The sequence below is a fragment of the Heptranchias perlo genome, chromosome X (assembly GCF_035084215.1).
Source record: "Heptranchias perlo isolate sHepPer1 chromosome X, sHepPer1.hap1, whole genome shotgun sequence".
NCBI lineage: Eukaryota > Metazoa > Chordata > Chondrichthyes > Hexanchiformes > Hexanchidae > Heptranchias > Heptranchias perlo.
In genome coordinates, this window is record NC_090370.1 from 9,418,329 (window position 1) to 9,431,887 (window position 13,559).

The 13,559-nt window shown below is 43.8% G+C and overlaps 1 protein-coding gene across 1 annotated transcript in view; it reads right to left on the bottom strand.

Annotated features, from left to right (window-relative positions):
- LOC137307256 (sodium channel protein type 8 subunit alpha-like) overlaps positions 1-13,559 on the bottom strand; it is a 241,388-nt gene that overhangs the window by 32,023 nt on the left and 195,806 nt on the right. Inside the window, exons 14-17 of the mRNA XM_067976688.1 lie at positions 9,973-10,146; positions 6,880-7,236; positions 5,188-5,658; positions 509-629 (exon numbers count right to left, since the gene is read on the bottom strand). Of these exons, the coding sequence (XP_067832789.1) occupies positions 509-629; positions 5,188-5,658; positions 6,880-7,236; positions 9,973-10,146 (1,123 nt within the window). The remainder of the gene's footprint in view (positions 1-508; positions 630-5,187; positions 5,659-6,879; positions 7,237-9,972; positions 10,147-13,559) is intronic.

The following is a 13,559-nucleotide window of genomic DNA, read 5'->3' on the forward strand; positions in this document are numbered from 1 at the left end:
GATTATCTTGTTTGTTTGTCTCTGAACCAGCCCGCAAGGAATAATATCCTTCCTATAATTAGGTGAACTTCACATAGCAACCCAGACAGACTGTAACCAACATCTTATACAGCAATAATAGAGCCCCTTTTGTATTCTATCCTAATGCAACCCAATCCCCTAGTTGCACATTTAACTGCAGTTAAGTACTGCATTGACAATGCTACTTCTAACACCTGCTTCCTCTTTTAGATCATCAGTTCCATACTAATTATTTTACACTTATCCACATTGAACAGCATTTGCCACCTACTGGCCCAGTACATCCTTGAAATGATGGCTGAGCTGCTTACCACCTTAACTAGTCGAACCATCAGGACAATGTCTTCACTCTATTTAAGAGCATGGAAGAAGAATAGGCTGTCTTGCCTATTTCTTGCACAGACCATATACAATCCACTCTACCCCAACCCATTCATCTCCTGCAATGCGAATTGTGATTTTACAAAATTGTGGACTCAGACCCTACCATCAGTGAAGCATGCTTCAGGGTCCAAGTACTCTTCAGGTTGCTCTACTGGTGGACTCTCGTCTCCTTCCGGCTTTATATCTATTGTACTTCCTTCTGACGAACTGGTGTCATCCAGTTTCTGCAAGTTCAAGGGACAAACAAATGAATGGCAACTTCATAATAATGTGTGGTGCTGAAGGAATGGATGTTGTCACATCAAGTGTAGGCAGCGATACTGGAGGTCAGGCATCTCAATTTTGCTCTGGCAGCAAAAATACACACAAGAGGGAGGGCTTATAAACCATGGGGTTGAATTTCCGGGGCAGTTCTCCTGACCGTCTGCTGTAACTTTAGCGAAAGATCAGAGGAAATCCCGGAAAAATGGTGCAAAGGTGGAAATTCAACCCTTATGTTTGTCGCAGGCTCAGTTCTTGGAACAGTTTGCTCTGAAAAGCCCAACATGGTGTCATAATGTTGGGCACCAGGAAAGCTAAGGCCACAAAGTTCAAAATATACAAAATGTAGTCCGATTGATGCATTGTGAATTCTCACCATGTAATTATTGTGTCTTGATTTCTGATAACATAACAATATTCGAAAGTAATATTTGCAAGTAACATTCTCGCCCGACAAGTGCTAGGCAATGACCATCTCCAACAAGAGAGAGTCTAACCACCTCCCCTTGACATTCAACGGCATTACCATTGCCGAATCCCCCACCATCAACATCATGGGGGTCACCATTGACCAGAAACTTAACTGGACCAGCCACATAAATACTGTGGCTACAAGAGCAGGTCAGAGGCTGGGTATTCTGCGGCGAGTGGCTCACCTCCTGACTCCCCAAAGCCTTTCCACCATCTACAAGGCACAAGTCAGGTGTATGATGGAATACTCTCCACTTGCCTGGATGAGTGCAGCTCCAACAACACTCAAGAAGCTCGACACCATCCAGGACAAAGCATCCCGTTTGATTGGCACCCCATCCACCACCCTAAACATTCACTCCCTTCACCACCGGCGCACTGTGGCTGCAGTGTGTACCATCCACAGGATGCACAGCAGCAACTCGCCAAGGCTTCTTTGACAGCACCTCCCAAACCCGCGACCTCTACCACCTAGAAGGACAAGAGCAGCAGGCACATGGGAACAACACCACCTGCACGTTCCCCTCCAAGTCACACACGATCCCGACTTGGAAATATATCGGCCGTTCCTTCATCGTCGCTGGGTCAAAATCCTGGAACTCCCTTCCTAACAGCACTGTGGGAGAACCTTCACCACATGGACTGCAGCGGTTCAAGAAGGCGGCTCACCACCACCTTCTCAAGGGCAATTAGGGATGGGCAATAAATGCTGGCCTTGCCAGCGACGCCCACATCCCATGAACGAATAAAAAAAAATATTATTGCTCTCTGTGATATGAGTAACAAATATATGCAGATGAAGGTTTTGCCTGTCCCCGAGAGATTGCATTGTTTCGGGTGGGATGGGGAGTCTACATATTGTGATGCAGAAGGCAATGCAGCTGTGTGGGACAGGCTGGATGAACCAATGGGTCTTTTCCTGTCCGTCATTGTTGTATGTTTGTAAGTTACTTTGTCTGCAGTTTTGAGGAAGGTGTTAACCCACTGATGCATTTGTTACTAACCTTGCACAGTGCAATTTCAACACCCTTGACAGGAGGGATAAGGAAACATGGAAAGAAATCAGACAGAAAGTCGAAGAGAAGATGTTTATATATTCATAGGCTGAGATCTGTGATAAAGATATCACTGTGCAGCAGCAAAGCAGCATTAATGTAAGTGTGGTTTTGAGGTGTATGCAGTACACAAAAGTCACTGTAACATTCAGTTGAAGGTAAATCTCCCACCTCCACTGCCCTGTCTGGAATAACATAGCCTGTGTGACAAAATGCAGTATTTCATCTATGGTTATTATTTTCGTTCTATATACTTCTTATGGTATCTTTGGGGTTAAAAGTCTTTCATTTAAATAAATAATCCAGTTTGGTTGATACACAACAGAGACGAAGGCCCTGATTTGAACTCTGGGCGGGTGGGTAGAGGGGTGAGTTGAAAACTCACTCACTTCTCCAAAAATAAAAACCAGGCTATTTCAACTCCCGCGCCTCATTTAAATCCTGCTGGAAACAGGAGCGAAGTCGGCGGAAAATTGGACGTCTCAGAGGTCACCCATTGACGTTAGATGGTCTCCGGGGGCCGTCTCATGGTGGGGTCTCACATTTGGGAAGTGGGGAAGGGGCACTGGGAAGTCCACGGTATGGGAGAGGGGAGACCTAAGCTTTCTTTGTGGGGCCCGGAGGAGCAGGAGTACTCCTCCTGACCCCCCAAGGAAAGTAAAAAAGACCTGCTTGGGTCTCTTCTGGCCCCAGCTCCTCTTCCCACTATCTTCACCTGGTGGGAAAGCTACACCTGATGTACATGGGACCCCAATGGAATTCTAACCGGCTCTTCAGGTATCACACCAGGTGAAGCTGTCAGGAAACATAGAAACATAGAAAATAGGAGCAGGAGTAGGCCATTCGGCCCTTCAGGCCTGCTCCGCCATTCAAGATGATCATGGCTGATCGTCTAACTCAGTACCCTGTTCCTGCTTTTTCCCATATCCCTTGATCCCTTTAGCATTAAGAAATATATCTATCTCCTTCTTGAATACATCTAATGACTTGGCCTCCACTGCCTTCTGTGGTAGAGAATTCCACAGGTTCACCACCCTCTGAGTGAAGAAATTTCTCCTCATCTCGGTTCTAAATGGCATACCCTGTATCCTGAGACTGTGACCCCTGGTTCTGGACTCCCCAGCCATCGGGAACATCCTCCCTGCCTGTCTAGTCCTGTTAGAATTTTATATGTTTCGATGAGATCACCTCTCATTCTTCTAAACTCTAGTGAATATAAGCCTAGTCGACCCAATCTCTCCTCAAACATCAGTCCTGCCATCCCAGGAATCAGTCTGGTAAACATTCGTTGCACTCCCTCCATGGCAAGGACATCTTTCCTCAGATAAGGAGACCAAAACTGCACACAATACTCCAGATGTGGTCTCACCGAGGCCCTGTACATCTGCAGTAAGACATCCCTGCTCCTGTACTCAAATCCTCGAAGCCTACGAGACCCTTGTGTTTATAAGTAAGTGGAAATAAACTTTGATGAACACCTTTTCAGGAAGACAATTATCCCTTTACATCTAACTTTTTAGAAAAGCAATGCAAGGTAGCTTGACAAAAGAAAAGTAAGGCAAAAAAAAGTACAGTGTCTCAAGCTTCCAGTTTCGAAAAGCTTGAATGGTTTTGGTAATACCGCAAAAACTGCAGCAAAAACCAGGATAGCGAAACAACTAACTGATTTACCCGCTGCTGCTGTTCCTCACATTCAGACACATCAATGAACTAAAAATTCTTTATATTCAGCAGCTACCTGTTAATGGCTCAAGATGCAAGGCACAACAGTGTGTCTTATATGGGTTACAAGTTCTTTAAATACTGCACTATCAAACCCTAGACGGGGGAGGCTTCTACAATACTGCCAGGTTTGGTACAACAAAAACACTGGTCGGAAAAAAATTAATAACTGTTAGTACTAAAAAAGAATTATTCTAAACATGAAATGGCTACAGGATTAAAAGCTAGGGGTCGATGTTAACCCTAGCTATCTGGTGGAAACCAGGCAGGTGGGCAGGTGAAAACGAGTTACCCACTCAGATCCCGACCCTTTCACACCATTTCGGGTTTTAACCTCCAGGGTTCTGCAAGCGGATGAGGCGGCTGCCTGAAGCAGGTGGGGGCCTCATAAATTATTGCAAATTGGGGTCCTATTGCATCAATAGGACCCCGATTACTTTTTAACCAGGGCCTGAGTGGGGAGGCCGCTGTTACTTTCCCGCCAGGCTGAAGCTGATCTGCAGCTAGTTTGTAGACAGAAGGGGTCTCCAAGGTAAGTGTCAAACTTTCCTACGTGGGGCCAGGAGGAGCAGGAGTGCTCCTCCGTGCCTCACAAGTAAAGTTGCAGCCTCCATTGCTCCGGACTCCCCCCATCCCTACCGTGAGACCTCCAAAACCCCTTCCCGCCACTTACTTGCAAGTTGCCCACTCTTTCCCTGCCAACAGGTGCCCTGAAATATCACTGTGTAATAGTAGTATAAGAAAGCTTCGGGCATTCATCTGAAATTCCTTTCTCCGCTTTTTTAGCGATGGAGTTGACCGGTTTCTGCTGAATGGGTTAAAACTTCTGCTACATTATCAGAGAGAGGAATTTCAGACTATCTTGTTAAGTGTTTGGATGGTCAATGTAGACTTTCAATAGGTGCTGGTTGGGTGGGGAAAGGGAAAAATCATGAGAGAGTGTTCATACAAGGAGTCTGAATGGAGCGGAATTGGTTAACCTAAAGGCCTTTTGTCGCTCTGAAGTTCATCTTCTTATGTTTTTTTTCATTCGTTCATGGGATGTGGGCGTCGCTGGCAAGGCCAGCATTTATTGCCCATCCCTAATTGCCCTTGAGAAGGTGGTGGTGAGCCGCCTTCTTGAACCACTACAGTCCGTGTGGAGAAGGTTCTCCCACAGTGCTGTTAGGGAGGGAGTTCCTGGATTTGGCTAAATTAATTAACGTTAGATGGTTTAAGCTTGACAGCAAAGAAACAATGACCATGGACAAGAATCACGAATATGTCTTCTTACCTCTTTGCTTCCACCAACTTCGGATTCACTGCTGAAGTCTTCGGTGTTTAGGTTTTCAAAATCTGATTCCCCAACAGCTATTGGAACTCTGACAGTAAGATTAGGGTTGTGTATAAAGGAATTGTGGTCATCATCAATTATGTATTTTTCCACGCTGCTCCCAATGCCACTCGTGGTGCCATTGCCATTCTTTTGGTAGTCCATTTCCCGGTTTATGTCAGCACCAGTATGGTTCCCTATGTAGTTCACCTTTTTGTCTATGAGCTCATCCAGTGGTTTGGCTTCCTCTGCGTCTTTGCTCTTGAAATGTTTTTGAACAAATTCATGTCCATATACCTTCATGAAGGCGATTCCTTTTTTGATTCTAATCATAGACACCTGAAGGTTGTTGATCTCTCCATCATCATCAGTTGCTGCAAGATTATCAGCACTGAAAGAACTCAGCAGCAAGGCCAAGAACAAGTTCAGCACCTACATTGTAACAAACATTTATCAATAATATGAAATAGACAGGATGACAGCAGGATTTCTCCTAAACTTTGTAGCAAGCCCATTTTGCCAATTTTTAGAGAAAAAGTCTGATAGTTTGGTGCACACAGCACATCTTTGTTGAAGTATTCTCAGACTGTGTCTTTAAATGACATACAGTTGCCTCGAAAGTAACCCAATAAACCTTTGTTAAAGTAGCATTCAAAGGAATTTCATATGAATTCGTTAAGTGTTGTTACACTAATGTTCAGAGACCCCAGTTTCAAGGCACTTGAAACCTCAGTTGCAGCAATGTAAAATTTGTTTGTTCCTCAGCATCTTATAACACTGAAGCTAGATTAGTTTTTAACCTCATTAAAAGGAATAAAGGGAGATTTCCCACTTCGGCACTGCCAGCACACACTGGGAGCGCATAGCTGGAAATTGTATACTCCCAAGACGTTGATTTTCTATACACAATGGATTGCAAATCGCAAGCTGGGGTACACAATTTCCCGATATGCGCTCTTGGCATAGTCCAGAAGTGTCAAAGCGCAAAGTGTCCCCTACAATCACCAACAGTCTCCATTTCAAATTGCTGCCTCTGACCAACCGAACCATCGTACACACTGCTCCTCAATGGATCATAGCACCCAGGAGGTATCAAGCGATGGTGGTGGTTCTGTGGGGGGGAAGGGGCTTCTTCAATTAGCTACAAATTTCAGTCAAAAAATTAGACATTCGCATTATCAGTCAAAATTAAAGTAAAGTACCTTAGTAAAAAACAAGTACAAACTCAAACTCCTGTGGGTTTAGTTCACTCTGTGTTCTATTTTTGGTCCATCTCAATGCATTCTCATCAATTTATGTCTGCACTACTTTAACTCAGATGTTAAAATGTTTATTTTAAACAGATTAACTTCTGCATTAGAGTAAGGTAGACAGGGATTTATGCAGGAAATAATGAATGTGCAACAGAATTGGATACAGAGGAAATTAAACCTTTTGCTTAGTTATCTACTAAAATTGACATTTAATTTTTAATTCTAGGCTTTTTTCTTCTGCTTCAGTTTAAATGAGTAGTTTTGAGTATTTGTGACAAAGCGATATATTCTGCATGAAAGCAATTGCTTGGAATAATTTCTGACGCTTTCAGGGGCCCCACATAAAACATTAGATGCCATTTAGTTTTGGCAAGTATTAATGTAGAAGTTTGCTACTTACCACAAGATTGCCAATAACCATGACCATCATGAACACAGTGAGGCACATGGTCTCGCCTGCCACTTCCATACAGTCCCACATTGTCTCAATCCATTCACCGCACAGCACACGAAACACGATCAAGAAAGAGTGGAAGAAGTCATTCATGTGCCAACGGGGCAGAATGCAATCTTTATGGATCTTACAGACACAGTCGCTGTAGCTTTTACCAAAGAGCTGCATGCCCACCACGGCAAAGATGAAGACAATGATCGCCAACACCAAAGTCAGGTTTCCCAAGGCACCGACAGAGTTGCCGATGATTTTTATCAACATGTTGAGTGTTGGCCAGGACTTTGCCAATTTGAACACTCTCAACTGTAAAACAAATAGAAAGGTTGGTCAACCAAACAGGTAGTGATTTCAATCATGAATCATCAGAGAGGATACAGATAATCTTAAGTAAGAAAGAATCTGCATTCATATAGTAGCATTCATGCCCTCAGGATGTTCCAAAGCACTTTACAATCAATGGATTACTTTTGTAGTCACTGTTATTTTGTAGGCAAACACCGCAAATGAGGTAAATGACAGGTTTACTCCTCCAGGTTCCATTAATAAACCAGGTTAGCTGGTCGTGCTTCTGATATCAGATTACCGAGCTTGCTACAGACTTGGTTCCAAACTTGCATCACCAAGCATGTTATCTTGGAGTCTCCTTGACTCCAAAGAGACTATGCTCCCACATATGTAATGAGATTTGCAAAGTAATCTTTGCTGCTGTGTAAGTGTTGCAGATGTCCGATTAATAACAGGGCAAACCTCCTGGGGATGCTCCAGAGACTAGTACAAATGCAGGGTTTGACGATTGTCTCATACTGTGAGTGTGAGAATCTCATGTCTGGACTATTGAGAAATAATCCCAGTTGAGACAGTACTCACAGGTATTACTTGATAGTTCTGATGTCGAGATGTGGTATCAAAACTACCGTTGCCTTTTTTCCCTGAAAGTTGTCATCTTGGTACATTTATGATTTTTTTATACTTTCTTTTCTGGTCACCTTCATTCTTTGTAAACAATCTGTCATTTTTGACTCACCAAGAGAGAGCGTGGTCTATTGCCAGACGACCATCAACACCCCATGTAGCTAGCTATCAGGAGGACCAGTGACTACTACTACAACAACAATTTGCATTTAAATAGCATCTTTAACATAGTAAAATGTCTCAAGGTGCTTCACAGGAGCGTAATCAGACAAAAACTGACACTGAGCCAAAGAAGGAGACATTAAGATGGGTGATTAAAAGCTTGGGAAAAGAGATAGATTTTAAGAAGGGTCTTTAATGAAGAGAGAGAGGTGGAGAGGTTCAGGGAGGGAATTCCAGCGGTTAGGGCCTAGAGAGCTGAAGGCACGGCCGCCAATGGTGGGACGAAGGGAGTGAGCGATGCACAAGAGGACAGAGTTGGAGGGGTGCAGAGTTCATAGAGGGTTGTACGGCAGGAGGAGGTCACAAAATTAGGGAGGGCGCGAAGCCATCGAGGGTAGGCATGACATCCCCCCCCTTTGATTTTCCCTTCCACCTGCCAGCCGACATCTGTATGCACCTTCTGCATCTCTCAACACTGGGCTTATCTTTGTCCTCTGCTCCATCATTGGTGGCCGTTCATTCAGGAAACTATGCTCTTGTCCACTTCATCTTCCCACCACCATCCCTGCTTTCAAAAACATCCTCAAAACAATTCTCTCTGACTGTGCCTTTGGCCCTCACCCTAATTCTCTCCATTACCTCATTCTTTCTTTCCTGATCAGTGGCTATTGTTTTATCCTCAATATAAAGCCCTTTGAGACATCTTCCTGAATGTGAGCAGTGCAATAGAAATATAAGTTGTTGGTGCTGCTTAGCTCAAGAACTTAGTGGAGTACGAATCAAACATGAACTCACCCCTATGTCTGTGCAGAACCAATTCATTATTGGAGTCCATCAAATTTGTATCTAATCTACTGCACAGGACATTATAGACAAGCATCTTCCACCCTTAGCATCTTATAGGTTATCTAAAGAAACAGGAACTATGTGCTACCTCGCTACACACTGGCTGTTTCCATGCTGGAGTTCAAAGAGTAAGAATTAAACTAAGAACAGTAAGGTAAAGACAAGTAACATCACAGAAAAAATGTTTTATAATCCTTCCCTGACATTCTTAGATGTACACGAGGAGTAGATTTTATGAATCCTCACACATGATGACGTACAAGGCCTGCTGCGGGTGCAGCACAAGCAATTTTCCTATCCGTGTTCGCAGTGAGCTAGGTACCTCACCATTGGCCAAGGACTCAGAAAATCTACCCTGAAATACCTTTCTTACAAAAATTGTTTCAAGTTGAAATGCTGACTATATATTAGCATATTGCAATTTCTGGATTATAATATCCAGTTTTCATAATTTCACATTTCTACGTAGCATTCATGTTAACACACATAGCAATCAGAGCCAAGACATTTTACAAATTGAAATTGCTAACAATTTGGATGTTTGGAAAAATCTTAATTTGGAGCCATTCATATCAGATTCAGCTACGCCTATTGTTTTAATAAAGCAACAAGCAGAGTTGGATACTTCACCAGTTAGTAATTATTCACATATGTGTGCTATGCCAATTTATTTGTTATGTCAGAAGTTTACAGCTATACTTTCAGTGATGGGCTAATTGTGCTACGCCTCTGGCTTGCTGTCTAATGGGATTTTGCGTTTGACTTCCCAACTGGTAAAGTGGCTGCCTGCTCTCAACTCACAGCAGACTCCTTTTGCAGTATAGATCACAGCCTCCATGGCAATCTGGCAAGCCCTGCCTTATCTTCATATCATCAAGTTATTTTCTTCCTTTGAATTTGGAGGATCCAAATTTCTCTAAAGCTTGTAGCTACACAGATACTTATTCCTCAGCATTCTGTTTTTTTTGTCATATGCTTAATGTAAATGTGACGTGTGAATAGCACTAATTAAAATATTGGGTGAGGGCTTTGCAGGGTTCCCCCAGCAGAGAACCCCTGTGGAGATTGCAGGTGACTGTAAATAGGGTGAAGGCGTATAACCCAAGACTTGATACTTACCAATCTGAAGGACCTGAGAACAGACAGTCCTTCAACATTTGACAGACTTAGTTCCATTAAACTGAGGGACACTATAAAGCCATCAAAAATGTTCCATCCTTCCTGAAAATAGTAATAAGGATGCATCGCTATCAGCTTCATCATCATTTCAGCTGTGAAGATCGCAGTGAAGACCTGAAAAAGATGGTGTAAAAAAAATTAATTGTATTTATGATTCATAAGGCAAGTGATGCCAACAATTACAGGCAGGTGCTGAGGATACTTTATTTTGCTGTCGATCAGTCCCAATCAGTTTCTGCCCTTACCAGCACTTGAATTGGACCCAGCAGTTTATTTTAAACTGTTGGATGTCTGTCTCTCTGGGTGCTCAACATAAAAGGAAGTTTCCAGCTGGTTACTGCTACAGCTGGTCTTATAGTCCGCAAGCACCAAGCTCACTGGCACTGTTTAAAATTAGAGTCTCAAGTGTCAGTGAGCTGAATGCAGCAGAGCCTGTTTTTGACTGTCGGATCAGCTGTTGCAGTAACCATTTGGTCTTATAGACCGACTACAGCTCAGATACGGAACTGACCCTGCGGGGAATTACGAGTGCCAACTTATGGGTGCCAACCTATGATTCTGTCACAGGTTTAACCTCTTTGCGTGTGCCATTTTTGTAGAAACTCACAGTAGGACACTAATATTTGGTTTGTGTGAAGTTATCTTTGAGTGTTCCTTTGGTATGACACTTACTATTTGAGAGGTTTGTTAAAATTCCCAATGACTCATACCGACTTTGATTCACGGAAAGTCACACAGGCATGAAAAAATGTCACAGTACAAACTTAAATACCAGAATACCACCAAAGTGTCAAACTCAAATATAGACACAACAACAGTACTCCACGTGTCCAATTGAGTGTAAATGTGTGTGCCTGTGCTAAATGAGTGGGCTGTGGAATTGCACCTTGCTGTTTGTATCGCTGCTCAAATGCTGGCAGTACTGCGGAAGCCATGTCATGACAGCATTATACAAGAACATATTGTATTTATAACACATCCCTGCATGAGTCCTCATTGACAAACAATGGGAGGGCCAGAGAACAGGAGAAATACATCTGTCTCCAAGCAGGATGCCTTTCACACGTGACAGAACGTTCCAATCATTTTCTACATAAGGTAATGCTGCTTTTCATTGTTAGCATGAACCTCAATGGTTTGTATAATATTTAGTCACATATCCACATCTTTACGCTACATTTCTCGTTATCACAGCAGTCAGTTTCAACAATTTGCAACCTCCTCACCAAATTTTCTCCATGTGCGTGCACTTCCTGGAAATGCCACACCTAGTTTCTGTAATACTTTACTGTCATGCCTACTTACATAAAGTGTACAGCACAGAAATTGGCCATTCGGCCCAACTGGTCCATGCCGGTGTTTATGCTCCACACGAGCCTCCTCCTTCCTTACTTCATCTAACCTTATCAGAATATCCTTCTATTCCTTTCGCCCTCATGTACTTATCTAGCTTCCCCCAAAATGCATCTATGCTATTCGCCTCAATTACTCCTTGTGGTAGCAAGTTCCACATTCTAACCGCACTCTGGGTAAAGAAGTTTCTCCTGAATTCCCTATTGGATTTATTAATGATTATCTTATATTTATGGCCCCTAGTTCTGGTCTCTGCCGCAAATGGAAACATCTTCTCTATGTCTACCCTATCGAACCCTTTCATAATCTTAAAGACCTCTATCAGGTCACCCCTCAGTCTTCCCTTTTACAGAGAAAAGAGCCCCAAGCCCTGTTCAATCTTTCCTGATAGGTATAACCTCTCAGTTCTGGTATCATCCTAGTAAATCTTTTTTGCACCTTCTCCAGTGCCTCTATATCCTTTTTATAATATGGAAACTAGAACTGCTCACTGTACTCCAAGTGTGGTCTAACCAAGGTTCTGTAGACGAACATAACTTCTCTGCTTTTCAATTCTATCCCTCTAGAAATGATCCCCAGTGCTTGGTTTGCTTTTTTTATGGCCTTATTAACCTGTGTCACTACTTTTAATGAATTGTGTATTTGTATCCCCAGATCCCTCTGCTCCTTTACCCCATTTAGACTCTTATTTTCCAAGGAGTATGTGGCCTCCTTATTCTTCCTACTTCCATCACAGTCATGATTAAACTTAACTGCTCATTTTATTTGCCTCGAATTAAGTCCTCGATGCTTGGTCTCCAAGATAGGTGCACTGTTATTCATGACACCACCTCTGTCTTGAATCTGTTAAAATTGAGCCACTAGCCCAATGATTCCTGCCACCTTCCAGCTGCCACCTCAGTTGCAATTTGATTCACAACCTGATGCTGCCTGCCATTCCCACTCGTGCTGTGACTGGACCATGACCCCTGACCTTGAGCCCTGAGGTCCCAACCTGCAGTCCCAAAAGCCATGTTCCAAAAAATGTGCTGAAGGAACTTTAAGTCTGTTCTTGGCAATGGTTGGGAATGACCATGCAATGACCATCTCCAACAAGAGAGAGTCTAACCACCTCCCCTTGACATTCAACGGCATTACCATTGCCGAATCCCCCACCATCAACATCCTGGGGTCACCATTGACCAGAAACTTAACTGGACCAGCCATATAAATACTGTGGCTACAAGAACAGGTCAGAGGCTGGGTATTCTGCGGCGAGTGGCTCACCTCCTGACTCCCCAAAGCCTTTCCACCATCTACAAGGCACAAGTCAGGAGTGTGATGGAATACTCTCCACTTGCCTGGATGAGTGCAGTTCCAACAACACTCAAGAAGCTCGACACCATCCAGGACAAAGCAGCCCGCTTGATTGGCACCCCATCCACCACCCTAAACATTCACTCCATCCACCACCGGCGTACCGTGGCTGCAGTGTGTACCATCCACAGGATGCACTGCAGCAACTCGCCAAGGCTTCTTCGACAGCACCTCCCAAACCCGCGACCTCTACCACCTAGAAGGACAAGAGCAGCAGGCACATGGGAACAACACCACCTGCACATTCCCCCCCAAGTCACACACCATCCCAACTTGGAAATATATCGCCGTTCCTTCATCGTCGCTGGGTCAAAATCCTGGAACTCCCTAACTAACAGCACTGTGGGAGAACCTTCACCACACGGACTGCAGCGGTTCAAGAAGGCAGCTCATCACCACCTTCTCAAGGGCAATTAGGGATGGGGCAATAAATGCCGGCCTCGCCAGCGACACCCACATCCCATGAACAAATAAAAAAAAAGCTTTTGAGACCATGGGTGGAGGCTTCAGGATATGGTTCCAGCAGTGATGGAATTTGGTGGGGAATTTGTTCACAGGCTTTCCCTAGAATTGGCCTGGACAAACCTGTAGTATTTAAAAGGAATATTCAGCAGTGTTCATTTTAAATAATTCAGCTTTTTCAGGTCACTCCTGGAAATGCCTAAGAAATCGCTCACCCCGCCTTGATACCACCCCCCCACTACTGCAACTGGACCCCAGCCTGAGCACTCTTACCTTTCCTCCATGCCTACTGCCTCCTTCCACCTTTTGCCACTTCCACACGGAGCACACACATGTACTTCCCCTGAAGAATGGCA